This window comes from Chrysemys picta, chromosome 6 (genome assembly GCF_011386835.1).
Source record: "Chrysemys picta bellii isolate R12L10 chromosome 6, ASM1138683v2, whole genome shotgun sequence".
Classification (NCBI taxonomy): Eukaryota; Metazoa; Chordata; order Testudines; family Emydidae; genus Chrysemys; species Chrysemys picta.
Genome location: NC_088796.1, coordinates 49,997,658 through 50,013,865, shown reverse-complemented (window position 1 = coordinate 50,013,865; position 16,208 = coordinate 49,997,658). Strand labels below are relative to the sequence as shown.

Genomic DNA, 16,208 nt, shown 5'->3' with positions numbered 1-16,208 from the left:
ACAAGATACTAACTTGACATTCACAAGGAGGTTTGCATTTAGGATAAATGTTAATGGATTAGGTCCTCCTTCTGCAAGAAGCAAGGTGACCTGCTGATGAGATGGGTGTTCTTCCACCAGAGGATCTAAATAAGATAAGGTCTGGATTAATCCCATACACCAGCCAATATCCATTTCCTCTCTATCTATAAAAGACATTACAAACTACAATGTATGAAATATGGTACTTGAAACTTCCATCTTTCTACTTAAGGAAACTGCTAAAAACACATTCTCTTGAACCTAAGGCAGACATATAGCAGCCAATGAATAGCAACATCACTTGTTTAAAGATTACTAGACCATATCACAAACAAAATAAGACAGTAGTATGTTGTCAAGTCATGCATAATATACAGCACCCAGGAACATATTGGTATCTTGCCAGGAGCTTCAGGGCCACAATTAGCTTGCTAGACATAGGCCTGGCTTGACATGAGTGGTTGAACATGGGTGAGGCCTCATTTCTTGGGAGACAGGATTAGAAAGGTAAATGGATCAGCAGACTGGAAACAGTATGTCTGTACTAGTTAAGATAAGGGGCAACATCCCGGGAACCATTTATGGACAAGATAATAATGGATAAGATAAGCCTGGAACATAAAATGAGATAAAGAGTAAGTCGTGCATGCTGTACAGGGATTGGCTCCTACAAAGTGACCAAGCCAATCACAAAATATGTAATGCAATGTATAGTAAATATAATTATATATATGAAGAGGTTTGCTGTGTAACTTTGGATGTATGGTATGCCCTATACCCACTCCCTATGCTTGAGTCCCATCATATCAGGGTAACTTTGCTGTGTACCAAATAAAGGAACCTGAATAATGAGACTGGAGTTGAACTGAGAGTGGAAGAGTTCTTGCTAAATAGTACTAATAAACTCCTCAACACCATATGTGGTCTGCAACTTGTGCACCAGTATTATGCTTCATATGCAAACATACTTGGGCTCAAATACTAATTGATACTGTTGTGGTTATGCTCATGTTTTTTTTTCATAATATACAAGTTCATATAAGTGCAAGTTCAGCTACCAAGCTGGATCCAAAATACCGCAAAATAATGTGCATTTTAAAACAATGTTAATTTGGCTTCTGGAATGTCACAGTGTATACATGAAAGTCCATATATTTTTAGAAAGCTTGCATCCAGTAAACACTAGTATTCCCCAGTCCAAATTTTACCTTTTCCTTTTTCTCCAGTTGCAAGTAAGAGTGGTGGCAGTCCATCATCATCAGGAATAAGGCTGAACTCTTTGCTAACACAGTTTCCAATACCACATAGCATTCTGTAGTCTGAAGGACTAACAGGTGAATCATCATTAGTTTGGTTAACTGTGGCAAGACTAGGAGACTTCTCAACTTTTGTAATAAAAGGTAATTCATCAGCAGCTGGAATTACAGAGTCAGGACTATGCAACATCTCAGTTTTCCCTGTAGTGGGCAACTGGTCATCATCTGGAGCAACATGTAAGGAACAATGGAATTTCTCAGTTCCTGCAGTAATTGGAGTTTCATCCTTTGGTTTTACATCAGTTACATAGATGTCATCTACCGGACTTGCAACCTATGAGAAACAAAATAGATTGTTGATTAGATTTGTTATTCAGCATCCCTGAACAGCACTAGTATTCTCCTATATTAGTGTTTCAAATGCAAAAGCAGACAACAAAGAGGGTATACAGTCATATAGAGAATCTTAGGGGGCATTTTCCTAAAACAGAAAGCAAGCCACATCTCTGAAAATTACAGCACTTTTGTATCTTTAATACATATTACGGAACAGGTAAATATATCTGAGTCTAAAATAATTAGTATAATATTTAGTCTGATATTTACCTGTTCTATAGTAATTCATACCTAAAAATGGAGCATCTATTATTTTCGAGTATGACACAGTCAGTAGACACAACACAACACAACCAAGGATTACATTACTAGCCACAAACAACTAGGCAGAGTTACCAGTATGACTTTATTTTGCAAGGCTCTTGAATACTGTAATTTGCCATAATTTGGACCTGAAGTATCTGCAGACAGTTATCTTTACATGATTTACTAATAGCAGCTTACTCCAGCATTTAATAGTACTGCCCGTGTCTGCTCTAGGTGTCACATCTATGCTGCCCCCTCGGTGAATTATGTAAAGCTGACAGGGTGTGAAGATACGAAGCAGCACAAAAGGACATCAGTTTTTCCCATATGACTAAAACTAAAATCCCACACTATCAGCCCAGGCATTTCCCTCCTCCCTTCTTTTTCCATTTCATCGATGCAGCTCTCCTGGAATTGGCAGTTTCCCAGTGTGCACTGGGTTGTGACAGAAGTGCCATTTGTTTTAAGCACTGGTAAACGCTACGCACATAGAAAACTGAAAACCAAAAAATTACTTTCTAAGGGCTTGTTATTTCATGAACAGATGAGGATAACATTTTAAATTTGCAAATTTATACAACAATTGAATATATCAAGTTGTATCCCTCTCCTGCCATCTCTCCAGCTCTCTTGCTTTCTTAAACTATAAGCTCTTTGGAAAAGACCAAGTCTTTGTAAAACAGTTGGCACAATGGGACACAACTTCAATGCAAGTAATAACATTTTTTGAATTATAAAGAAAAAAAAGTGTTGGCATGATATGGCAGGGCAGGAAGGGATGGAAAGTCAAGAGCCTCTCTCACTTCCAGCAGAAACAATCAAGAGACCGGCTCCCTCCCTGTGCCAGCACCATAAAAATAAGGCATGTGAGTGCACCATACAAAATACAACCACCCTACCCCCCCAAAACACCCTCACCTTTCTATTTAGTTTGAACATCGAAAAGTCAGATTATTTTCAATTCTAACTTGGTGCACCGGGGCATTAAGCGACTCCTGGCAGAACCAGGTTAGTTTTTAAAGACAGAAGCAATTTTCTATCTGATCATTTAAAAAAAAAAAAAAAGAAACTTTTACTGTCAACGTGTTAATAAAGACAGAATTCAGAACTCTATAAGATAGAAATACTTATAGCCAAAAACAATTACTTTAATACTATGCAGAAGAACTGGAGTCATAACATTTTCTACATAACGTTCAACTACATAATTTTAAAGTTTCAACGGAGACACAATACACTGAACATACTCCTATCCACATCGTTTCTGTTTAAATGTGGTCTCGTCTACAACTTCAACATAAAAACTGAACAGCTACCCAAAAGCCTTTCCAGAAAGCAGGGTGGATTAAAGAAAAATAAAGAAAGAAAAAAGTTGAATAGTTTAAAATAAATCAGATTTTTTATTTAACCTGGATTTTGATTGTTAATTATAATAATTTCTTTTAAAAAATAAACCTGTTTAAGATTAAAGCTGAATTAAAAAAAAATATGTTAAGACTAGGGCTGTCAAGCGTTCAAAAAAAATAATCAATCTGTTAATTACTGTTAAACTATAATAGTATATGATTTATTTAAATATTTTTGGGTGTTTTCTACATTTTCGAATATATTGATTTCAATTACAACACATAATACAAAGTGTACACCACTCACTTTATATTTACTTTGATTACAAATATTTGTGCTGTAAAAAACAAAAGAAATAGTATTTTTCATTTAACCTCATACAAGTACCGTAATGCAATCTCTATCATGAAAATTTAACTTACAAATGTAGAATTATGTACAAAAAAATAACTGCATTCAAAAACAAAACAATGTAAAAAACTTTAGAGCCTACAAGTCCAGTCAGTCCTACTTCTTGCTCAGCCATTCACTCAGACAAACAAGTTTGTTTACATTTACAGGAGATAATGCTGCCTGCTTCTTGTTTACAGTGTCACCTGAAAGCAAGAACAGGCATTCGCATGACACTGTTGTAGCTCACGTCGCAAGATATTTACATGCCAGATGTGCTGAAGATTCATATGTCCCTTCATGCTTCAACCACCATTCCAGAGGACATGCTTCCATGTTGATGATGGGTTCTGCTCACTAACGATCCAAAGCAGTGCAGACTGATGCATATTCACTTTCATCATCTGAGTCAGATGCCATCAGCAGAAGGTTAATATTCTTTTTTGGTGGTTCGGGTTCTGTAGCTTCTGCATCAGAGTGTTGCTCTTTTAAGACTTCTGAAAGCATGCTCCACACCTCATCCCTCTCAGATTTTGGAAAGCACTTCAGATTCTTAAACCTTGGGTCGAGTGCTGTAGCTATCTTTAGAAATCTCACATTGGTACCTTCTTCGCGTTTTGACAAATCTGCAGTGGAAGTGTTCTTAAAACGAACAACATGTGCTGGGTCATCATCCAAGACAGCTATAACATGAAATACATGGCAGAATGCAGGTAAAACAAAGCAGGAGACATACTACTCTCCCCCAATGAGTTCAGTCAAAACGTAATTAATGCATTTTTTTTTTTAAATGAGCGTCATCAGCATGGAAGCATGTCCTCTGGAATGGTGGCCGAAACATGAAGGGGCATATGAATGTTTAGCATACCTGGCACGTAAATACCTTGCAATGCCGACTACAAAAGTGCCATGCGAATGCCTGTCTCAATTTCAGGTGACGTTTTAAATAAGCCGGCAGCTTTATCTCCCGTAAATGTAAACAAACTTGTTAGTCTTAGCGATTAGCTGAATAAGAAGTAGGACTGAGTAGACTTGTAGGCTCTAAAACTTTCATTGTTTTGTTTTTAAGTGCAGTTATGTAACAAAATAAAAATCTACATTTGTAAGTTGCACTTTCACAATAAAAAGATTTTATTACAGTATTTGTACGGGGTAAATTGAAAAATACTATTTCTTTTATCATTTTTACAGTACAAATATTTGTAATAATATAATACAACACTTTGTATTCTGAGTTGTAACTGAAATTAATATATTTGAAAATGTAGAAAAACATCCGAAAATATTTACTAAATTTCAATTGGTAGTCTATTGTTTAACAGTGCAATTAAAACTGCGATTAATTTTTTTGAGTTAATTGCGAGTTAACTGCGATTAAATCGACAGCCCTACTTAAGACCTAAACTACTTATAATCTCTTAAGCATTAAAAGTAAGTAAGTTGAATCCATGAGCCTCTATCAATAACACTGGCTTTTCTATACACAGAAAGCAGCAGGGAAAAACTAACTTTTGAGGCCAAGCTTTATAAATATGGCACAGTAAGTAATGTACTACCTTAAGAGCTTGATCCTGTGGGGGGCCCAGGGGCTGTGCTAATGGGTGCAAGAGACTGGCAAAGTCATCACAAGTGCTGGGACCCAACCTCTGATTCCAGGAATCATCATCATGTCTCTCATCAGGATCATCCACTGAGCCCACCTAGCTAGTCTCATACTCCTATTTTATAGTTTCTCCCTACCAGAATTCTGATTGGCTCAGTTCTCAAATTATTAATATTTATGACTGCACCCACCATGGAAACTCACTCTCCAGCTCACGGAAAAACACTGATCTGCCTAGTAACTACCTGACCTTGCTTCTGAGCACTTCAAGCAAATGGCCTTCCCCGGTTCCTTGCATGTGTACACAAACAGAAATCCCCCTCGGTCTCTAAACAAACAAAATACTGCAATGCAAAAGGCATGCAGGTTACATAAGCAGAAATCTTGGACTATAGTTAGTTCTTTTGTTTTTCTGAGGGTTTAGGTAGTTATTTAACAAAGGAGAAGGAGCAGGGTGTGTAACCAGAAAGGAGCAACACTAGTGTAAAAGCAGGACACTGTGAGAAGAGGAGACAATATTCTTTGAATTGCAGCCTTTAGTATTTACACACCTGGGAACTGGAGGAAAAAACTGTCATGGCTGCATATTGTAAAAAAAAGGACTATTTGGGAATATTTTCAAGAAATTCAGGAACCTCTGGGCTGGATAAAAAAGGAACATGTGCCAAATGTAAACAGTGCAACAAAGAGATGCAAGGCCTGGTTAACAGAATGAAACACTATGAAAAACGCTCCTCAGAAGGCAATGACTTTGAGGATGACGATGTGGACATGTCTGAGCAATATGTATCAACTGGTTAGTCAACTTATTTTGGTACCATTCTTATGGACTCCCTACAATGTCTTAATATGCTAGTAAATGACAACTTAGATTGTCATAAATTTATGTTTTGGGTGAATTACTTAGTTACAAATTTCAAAGTGTCTATTCAAAATGTAATTGGTTTATTAGTTTGTTATGAGAGTATTTATCAATTAAATTTTTACTATTACTGCTGGACTTTTGGAATGATTTTTTTATTGCTCAGTGTAATCAGACATTCTAGGTGAAGATTTCCCGTTTAAAAGTAAAGTTTATTTATAAAGATGGATGTTCATATATGTAAACATCTATCATCTGCAATATCTCCTGGTACCGCCAGCAGTGCTGCAACTAAAGATGTCAAACAGTAAATGACCTGTTAATAAAAGAAAGATTTTCTTCATTATCATCAACCATCATATTCAGCACCAGCAAATTCCAGAAAGGCTCTAGATTGTTCAATTCATTTATGCAACAAATTCTCCCTTCATCTTGTTCAGAACAAGCATTTCACTGACATGGTTCAGTCATTATGACCAGACTACACTCCACCTAGCAGGACAGATATTGTTGGGATGTTGCTGGATATAGAGTATGAGAAGGAAATTGATCAGTGTGCAGAAAACATTGATGGGAAATTTCTTTATCTGAGTCTTGATGGATGGAGCAATATACACAATTGTACAGTAATATGTGCTTGTGTGACAAAGGAAGATGGCATTGTCTATTTTACAGAAACAATTGATACATCAGGAAATGCCCATACAGCAGACTACTTAAAAGAAAGAACTGTAAAAGCTACAACAAACTGACCACAAATTAAAGTGTCAAGAGCGTAGCTTTTAGGGTGACCAGATGTCCCGATTTTATAGGGACAGTCCTGATATTTGGGGCTTTTTCTTATATAGGCTCCTATTACCCCCCACCCTCTGTCCCGATTTTTCACACTTGCTGTCTGGTCACCCTAGTAGCTTTGTCAAAGATAATGCTTCAAATATAGCAAAGATGAGAAGAAATCTAGAAGATGGTAATGAAGGAAACCTAAAATATATATATGGGAGCTGTGCTCATTTAATGTATCTTTTAGCCAAAGACTTAAGTACAACTCCAGGAATAAAGGAAAATGTTGAAACTACAAGATTCTTCCATAACAACACACTTTGCTTCAGCTTTACTGAATAGAGCTGAATAATCCAAACTAATTCTCCCCCAAGATGTATGATGGAATTCAGTGGTTGACTCTTTTGAGCTTTTTATTAAGAACTAGACTATTCTGATAAATTGTGAAGGAATTCATGACAAAATAGATGGAACTATCACAATGAAAGCAGTCAACTTCAGACTAAAAGCAAAATGTGGACAATATGCTGAATATACTAAACCTATTTCCATTGCCTCGGACAATCGGCAGAAAGATTGCTACTGATGCTGTTGAAATTCGGAAAGAACTTCAAAAGATATTGCAGAAAGATTTACCCAACGACAAAGTTAAATTGCAGGTAGTGAAGAAACAGATTTACTCCACCTCATTTTCTTGCCAATATTTTCAACCCAAAGTCCTAGAGTAGGTGCCTAACTCCTGAAGGAGATGCTGCTATGGCATGGGTATCTAATAATCATCCATCAATCATGCCAACTATGATAAATTTCAGGGCTGGAGGTAAACCATTCAAGCAGACATGTTTGCTGATGACATTTTTAAAAAAGTCACACCACTGAACTGGTGGAAGTCACTAAGTACCTGGAACCAAAGTTTGCTGAAATACTAAACCAGCTTTTGACAGAAATAGGTATAGAAAGACTCTTTTTCATTTGGACTAATTCAGTCAATGTTGAGAAATCTACTGGGAGTTGAAAAAGCATGAAAACTTGTCTCTCAACCTATGAATAAAAATGAGGAAGGAGGGGATAAGATTTATTAATTTTAAAAGTCTGAAGGACAACTAAGTTACTTAGGAGGCTGCTGTCTCATTTTCAAGAGACTTAGGCGAGTAGGAACTTAAGCTCCAGTCAGTCACTTTCACTTAGGCATATTTGAAAATTTTCCCAGGCTGACCTGAAATAATGAGTTTAGTTCACTGACTACAGTTAATTGCTCTATTCCTTTAATGAATCATTTAATTGTAAAATATTAAACTTATTTTCATAAGAGAAGTTTATGTATCCAAAACATTTAAGGTTGTTTTGTTTAGTAAGTTGTGTATGCTATTTTGTGTTTAATTAAATTCCAGTTACCATCCTAATGCAGCTTGACACAAATAATGAGCAAAAAGTTAATTACCTAAATAAGCAACATATCATTCACCATGTTCTCACACACTAAAAATGTACAATTAAAAATAATTGAAAACATTAAATTATACAGTTGCTTAAATAAATGTATATAGTTATAATCTAACTTCCAAGGTAGTAAAAAAAGATGTATCAAATCTAGTGTAAAGGTTCTATTTAGTTGTAATTCAACATGTTTTAATGGTGTTATCAACCAGTGAAAATGTATCTTTCTTTAGAAAATAACTGAAGTACAAACGAAAAAGTTGATTAAAATTGATGCAACCCAACTGGCCAGAGAGGAGTCAAAGCCACATAACACTGCAGTTATGAGGGTGTCATCTTAAATGGGCAAACAAAGCTGTTTAAAGACCATCAACTTTTTATTTATGAAAATCATGGATCAGTGTATACTTTTGAGAATATACCATATGCACCTCTGGTAAGTCAGGGCTTACTGGACTCAGCTCTTGCGAAGACCTCTTGACTCCAGAAGATAGTTTTGTTGTGTCTGCGACTTCACCATTAGGCAAAATACCATCTGCAAACCAGACTCTCCTCTGTTCTCTGGCGCACAGCCCTAAAATGGGTTAAAAAAAGAACACTAATTTGGTATTACCACAGTTTTCCAGCAGCAAACGGGTCTGTATAAAATTTCAGGCTTTTTTCCAAATTAAGATTTTACATTAAGCATGTTGGATTTAGTATGAACCACAATTATAGTTCAGAGATTTTTGTAGTGCAAGTGATGCATCTTTCTACATATATTTCTCCAAAACGTGGGAATTTTCGGATTTAAAAGTAGTAAAAGTTACTGGAACTAAGCAGTCACCCTACACACAAAACTGGTATTCTCTCCAATCAGTCAAGCAGAACTGTGGGCAAAGATATTCCCACACCAGCAGCAGAAGTAACCAAGCTATAGTTAATGCATCAATTCCTATTTAGTTAAAACAGGCTGCTATTTACTTAATCAATTACCTCTGGAGTAGTAGAACTATGGCAACATATCATGGATACAAGACAACAGTTTATCAACAAAACAATTCATATAACCTACCACTTTTTGTTTTAAAGATACTCTAAGTACATCTAATCTTTTATCAGTGACATTTTTGTAGTAAACAGCCAAAATTCAGAAGTGTAGTTGACATATATGAGATGAAGATGTGCATTATCCATTATCACTTCTAGCCAGAGAATGTTTTGTCACCCAACTACTTGCTTTGTTTCAGTATTATTTATATTACTGTAGTACCTAGAGACCCCATGTGAGATCACAGTCCCTTGTGCTATACATTGGACATAGTAAGAGACCCTACCCTGAAAAACTTACAACCAAACTAGACAAGATAGGGGTAATACTTCCTTTAGCTATTTTACAGATGAAGAACTAAGACAAAGATTGAGTGACTCGCCCAAGCTCACACAGGGAGCCTGAGTCCATGGCAGAACTCAGAATTGAATGCAGGTTTCTCTGAATCCCAGTCCAGTATCTTAACCCTAATAGCCTTTTCTGAATGGCTACACTGATCAATTAAAGAAATCTAGCCATTCTGCAAAGGCATCTATTCTATGTATGTGTTGAAAGAGTATATGCTGAATAGCTTAGAAAGTTTAGATAACAGATTGCAACTCAAAATTATTTAACTTACCATCAGCACCTGGTTGTTTAAGTACAGAGATAGGTAACAAAACAGAAGATGAAGGAGAATTAGGTGTGCCAACTGTCTGAGCTTCCTGCAAAGGTGGAACAGTAGAACAACATTCAGAGGAGATACTGGAATTGGGGATAGGACCAGTTGGACTCATCATCCTTTCAAATGCCTGTGCTAAAAGGAAAAAATGCACTTAGTGTTTAAGATCATGCCATTTATTAAATGTTTACAGCTACCTCAAATTTTAAATTAAATATTCCTGTCTGCTGTTTTTCTTCTAAACATAGAAATGGACACTCATTGTACAGCCTTTTGCTTCAGCAGTGACCATACATCAAACCATGTAATTCCTGCAACCACACATGCTTCATTTACAACAAAAACAACGAGGAATCCTTGTGGCACCTTAGAGACTAATACATTTATTTGGGCATAAGCTTTCGTGGGCACAACAAAAAGTTAGCACTACAAAAAATAATTTTCCTTCTGCTGATATTCACTCCTTGTCAACTGTTGGGAATGGGCCACATCCACCCTGATTGAATTGGCTTCGTTAGCACTGACCCCCTACTTGGTAAGGCAACTCCCATCTTTTCATGTGCTGTATATTTATACCTGCCTACTGTATTTTTCACTCCATGCATCTCATGAAGTGGGCTATAGCCCTCGAAAGCTTATGCCCAAATAAATTTGTTAGTCTCTAAGGTGCCACAAGAACTCCTCATGGTTTTTACTGATGCAGACTAACACGACTACCCCCTGAAACCTATCATTTACAACAGTACTCAAACGGAGAAGGATATTCACAGAGACTGTAAAAAAATAGACGAAGGATTTCCCAACTTAAGTAGTGATACTATGTTCTTCTGTATATTAATCACAAATCACACTAGCTTCATTTCATGCTCAGTTGTGAAAAAGTTTGTGAAGTACTGACAAATCCCATATTCTCCATATTGGGAAAGATAAAGAAGGGTCTATGGTGGAGTTTCAATACCAAGCAGGAGAATATTAAAAGTAAAATCAAGCTTTAACTGGGATAATCAAAAAGGAAGAAATTAATTTGATTCATGATTAAAAAACCATGTTAAATAAAACAGGAATGCACTCCTCTTTTATCTTTGTTAAATGTTTCAATACAAGAAATTAGGGCTTCAGTTTGTCACTCTTGTTCCCAATACTAATAATGTCACATCTTCGCACAATTTAACCTTCCTCAAAAGGACTGCACAATCTTGCCTAGTCCATTTAGACAAACATTTATAACACAAGTGGAGGCATAACAGAGTGGACTAGGGGGACATGGTCTTGGGAACAATCTGATGAAGACTTCTTCAGCTAAACAGAGGTTGAAAATGTTGCTTGCCTCAACACACAGCCTTGGGAAAGGAATTACATGCAGTATTTTTGCAATTTAGACTCCCCACCACCCAACCAAACAGCAGCACTCTAGCTGCATTAGAAATCCTATGCTTTTCCATCAAGTATATGCATAATTACTGTGGCTGTGGCAGAGAATGAAGATGGAAGATTGAAGTCACTGACATCTACTAGACAGGCAAATTTTATCAACATTTCAATCACAGTCTTAGAAAGGAAACGCTTCCTCCTGGGTACACAGATTCATCCTTCAGTCCTAAAATAACAATTTTGCTTAACTTTTCTCCTTTGATGAAAGTAATAATTACAAGTAAATAAAACCATGGTCACAACTTTTTACCTTTATTAATAGATTTGTAACAGCCAATACAGACTCTTGCTTCCTTTTCAGTGTACTGCAGCTTACACTTCCGATTGCAACAGACACCACAGAACACCTGGGTCAGAACAAAATCTAGTTTAAACATTTTACGTGGAGATGGTAGTGCCACCTATAGTTAAGACAGTCTTATAATGACACGTGTCAGGCAATTTTTACTTACTTGTATAATTACCAAACTAACCATTTAAGCTGAAATTTTCCATACTGGGTGTCTGCCTCATGCTGAAATTTTTAAATTTCAGCAAAAATGGTGTAGCCATCTCTCAAAATGAGGCTGGGGTGGAAATTTTTGCCCTCTCTCATAAATACATTTCCATAACCGTTTCTCATTGAGAAGCTCTAGATCCTCATGCTTTGGAGCAGGAATTTGAAGTTTAGGAAGGACTGCCTTTATGTTGAAGATGCACTTTTTGCTGTTCCCATGAAAATACACCTAAATTTGGCCAAATTATAAGCCTTTGAAGGAAAGATTTTAGGTCTCATGAAGGTGGCCACTCCTTAAATGGGGAAAAATGCATTTACAATGACCATGAGAAACCTAGAAAGTGTAGGATGAGAAAAGATGGGTTTGACCTTAATGTAACTTCTGAGCAGATATTACTGCCATATGGAACTTTAGAGAAGTTAAGGATAACCCCCAAGACTTAAAGGTGCAGAAGACGCGGTAAGACAGCAGTGTTCCCAGCCTAAGACTGAGCAAACCTTTTATCCAGTGGCCCAGATGGTAAACCCACTTGCATTTTTTTTTGGTCTTATGTTAGACTGGAGTCCTCCTGGATTGTAAGAAGATGGTCTGAACCTTCAAAGAACAGGAACTTCATTATGCAGCAGATTATCCTCCATACTGCTAGGGGAAGTGTATCTAGGCTGAGTGGCAGAATCCCTCTCCTTAATATTGAGAGCAGGCAGCAAGCATGCATATTCTCTGGCCACCTGCAGAAGACCTGGATACCAGTACTGACAAGGTCACAAAGTTGGCTCAATCGAGCCTGATCTTCCTTATGACCCTGGGCATCAGGGGAATGGAACAGAAAGCATATAGAAGATGTTGGCTCTAGTCCAGCAGAAATGCATCTGAGAAAGAGCTTTTGTCTGTGTGCTCCTGTGCAGTACACTTTGGTGCTCTGTCCCAACTCAGAGAGATCTATTATTGAGTGACCCCATTCACAAAATACTGCAATAGCCACCACTGGTTTCAAGAGCTTCTTGTGTGGATGGTTGATCCTGAATCCTCTTGCTGAGCAAGTCTGCCTTCACATTCACTTTCCCAGCAAGAACTACTACAGGCAGATTTGGTTCTGGATATGCTACATTTACGGTTTTCTTGCCTCTGCAGATAGGAGCTGAGAATGTACTCCTCTCTGCTTGTTGATTTAACACATGACCATGTGTTGTCAAGCACCTGTACTACACACAGCTGCAGGAATGGACAAAAGGCTTTAATAGCCCATTACACTACCCTGAGCTCTATTACTCTGATATGGTGTCTGGACTCCAGGTGTTCCTTAGATCATGTATTTTGATACACAACCCATCCCAGATTGGAAGCATCCAAGGTGATTGTGATGGCAGGAAAAGGAAAAGCAAAGGGTCTCCCCTGAAGATTTTGTCTGTTTTCCACACAATTAAACTGTTGGAGCATTGGAGAAGGGATGGTCAATTTCATCTGTACATTTAGTGTGTAATAACCTACCACCCATGTTCAGATGAGCAAAGGTCATGGCATAGGTCGATGAGGAATCAAGCCCACTAGTCTACGGAACTGCTTGGTTTGTACCAGTTTTTCCCTGGCATCTGTCAGGGAGTCTTGAATTATGAAAAGTGTTGTAGTAAAAATGTATGTCCTTCAGCTAGTCTGAGACACATCCTGTCTTCTGTTTTATACAGGTGGAGATAAGAAAGAAGAGAACCAGATATCCTTGGCTGGACTGAGAAGGCCAGAGCTGATAGGCAGAGCAAGCTTCTCCCTGCTCTGCATCTGCAATATGTCAAACAGGGGATCAGATGTCTCTGGTGAAACTGTTTGCAACTTGAGAGCATTTGCCTACCTCCCCGAGTTCCTGAAACTGTTCATTTATCAGGAGGGGAAATGGATGAAGCACCAATCTATATGTTTCACCAAAGGTGTCTCATCCAATTCCTCAGATATAGGCAGCTCCTCCCGCAGTTGTGAGGGGTCCAGGGTTAGTATTGGTGTCAGCAAGGAAGGGTGAATCAGTGCCAGGTGAATAGGCAGCTGAGAGAGGATCAATGCCAAAGGAGGAATGGTGCCACAAGAGGTATAGGTGCCAGCGCACAAGTCAGTACCAGAGCTGGTCATGTTGCCAAAGTCCCTCATGTGGCCCTACATATAGAATTCAAGAGGGCCCTGCATGAGATGCTTCCATGATGTCTGGATCTGAGGCAAGGGCAAATGTGCAGAGTATCAAGGTCAAGACAGGGGACCTTAAAGGTTCATTTCCAAAAGGGTTGGAAGTCTCTGAGATGGTTCCAGATTGAGACCAGAGAATTTGGTACAGGAACAGAGACAGGCCGCAGAAAAGTACATGATAGGCAGCGGGGAGAGGGTCTAGTAGTCTCAATGGTGGACTCCCACTCAGGTCTACAGAGATCGAAGGGGTTACCAGCATCCAGATCAATGAAGGGTCCAAGTTAGTTGAGGACAATACACTGGCTCCAGAGGAACTTAAAGAGATTACAGCTGTGCATATGAGAGTTTCCAAGGCCTTCATATGTCAGGAAATACAAAGAATAGCACTTGTTCTCTTCTGCTTTTACCCTCTTGTAATGAGATTCTTTGTCTCCTTCCTTTAACCCCAACAGGCATTTGCATGCACTTACTGTGCCAAGACAGAGGTATCAGTGCTGGAGGGAAAGTATGGCATTGGGGCAAGGGCAATGGTGTCAGAAGTGGGCACCAAGGTGGGTGCTTCCTACATCACTTCTTATAGCTCTTACAAGGCTCTGGGCCATAAAGGCTCTGAAGGCTCCGGGGATAAAAGTCAGGCTATGTACACTGAGTTTTTCTACGCCACTCCTAATTACAAGAAATTGGTATATTAGACTAAGACCTAGCTTGACTGGATAGAAGCAGGTTCCATTCATTTTCTACAGTAACAGTGAAGCAACTGCGTACATTGTGGGGGAGTCTATACCCTTATAAAAAGGGCTATGACGTCACTCTCACACAAGATCTTATATACCACAGAAGGGGCCAACGGATATGGCTTTTCAGGGTGCTTTTGCAGCTCAACATCAGGGACTATATATCCCACATCTGAGAATATACAGGAGCACCTCAGGGTCTCAGTTTTCACATGCTCAGTAGAGACTTGTTAAGAGTTTGGAAGCTAAGTTTTCTGAAAATGCCATCTGTACTGGACATGCTCTAGCCCACGCTCCAAGAGCTAGGCAGGACTTTAGCCTGGAACATCAACTACCAAAGGACCATTTCTCCTGTGCTCTCAGGAAATATGGATGAAGAAACAGCTGACTTCAACGCAGAAGAGACAAGAGACAAGCACAGATGGGGAGTAGATTCATATAACTAGCTATGGGGAAGGAGAAAGACTGGGATTGGCTGGGCAAGAAGACTGGGATGGGACTCTGATGGGGGAGCACTAAGGAAAAAAGACAAACTAGCTAGGCAAGGAGAATGGTATGAGGTATTGGGGGCGGGGGGGGAGAGAACTACTGAGACATGAGTGGGATGGAAGGGACAGACACAGAATGGGTCAGGCTTGGGGGAAAGAACAGGGGCAGGAGGATCTGTGACCACTAGAAAACACAGTTCTCCAGAACTTCAAATGGAACCAACCTTCCCAAATCTCAACTTATTTCTGTCATCAGCAAAACAGCTGTAAAACCTACCACCAAAATGAGTGTTCATCCTCTTTTAGTGTCTGGTTCACATACCAGATGACAACCTACTGCTGTCAGTGAACAGTTACCATGAGCCCAAGTGGCAGATGTCTGTGCTGTGAATCTAAAGGGTCCAACCCTGTTACTCACCCTGTGGTATCAATATAAATCTATGAAATAACTTTTTTCTTTTTTTTTTTTCAGATTTCCTTTCAAAAAAGCTACAAACAAAATTATAGATAAAAAGATGTGAAAAAATTAAGTTTGTAAAGTCAAGTACTCAAAAGTTAGGCAATGTCAAAATTAATATTGCCCATAAACTCATGGTCTCCCTAGGAGTATGCATTATGATACAATTGCCATTACATAATCACATTCATTTATTTATTTCTAAACAGGACTCCTGCCTCAGTCACAGCACATGTTAGAACTGCTCTGAGGATGAAACAGGGTTGCGTAATGAAGGAAATGTGTATAATACCACTGCCTTATTTGCTGCAGAATTTAGAAGGCGTGTAGTGAATAAGGCTGGGGACAGTAGGTTAAGACAGTTGAATGATCCTCTGGAGAACCGGATTCTCTCTCTGCCTCTGCC

General features: G+C 38.5%; 1 protein-coding gene across 4 annotated transcripts in view; it reads right to left on the bottom strand.

The window, feature by feature from the left end:
- ZFYVE16 (zinc finger FYVE-type containing 16) overlaps positions 1-16,208 on the bottom strand; it is a 51,997-nt gene that overhangs the window by 14,847 nt on the left and 20,942 nt on the right. For all 4 annotated transcript variants that reach the window (XR_010588805.1, XM_065550141.1, XM_005288197.5 and 1 more), the window contains 5 exons: positions 11,711-11,807; positions 9,988-10,164; positions 8,770-8,912; positions 1,230-1,611; positions 3-125 (listed from right to left, as the gene is read on the bottom strand). Coding sequence is in view for 3 of the 4 variants with exons in the window: in XM_065550141.1 (XP_065406213.1) it covers positions 3-125; positions 1,230-1,611; positions 8,770-8,912; positions 9,988-10,164; positions 11,711-11,807 (922 nt within the window). In the remaining variant the exon portion in view is untranslated. The remainder of the gene's footprint in view (positions 1-2; positions 126-1,229; positions 1,612-8,769; positions 8,913-9,987; positions 10,165-11,710; positions 11,808-16,208) is intronic.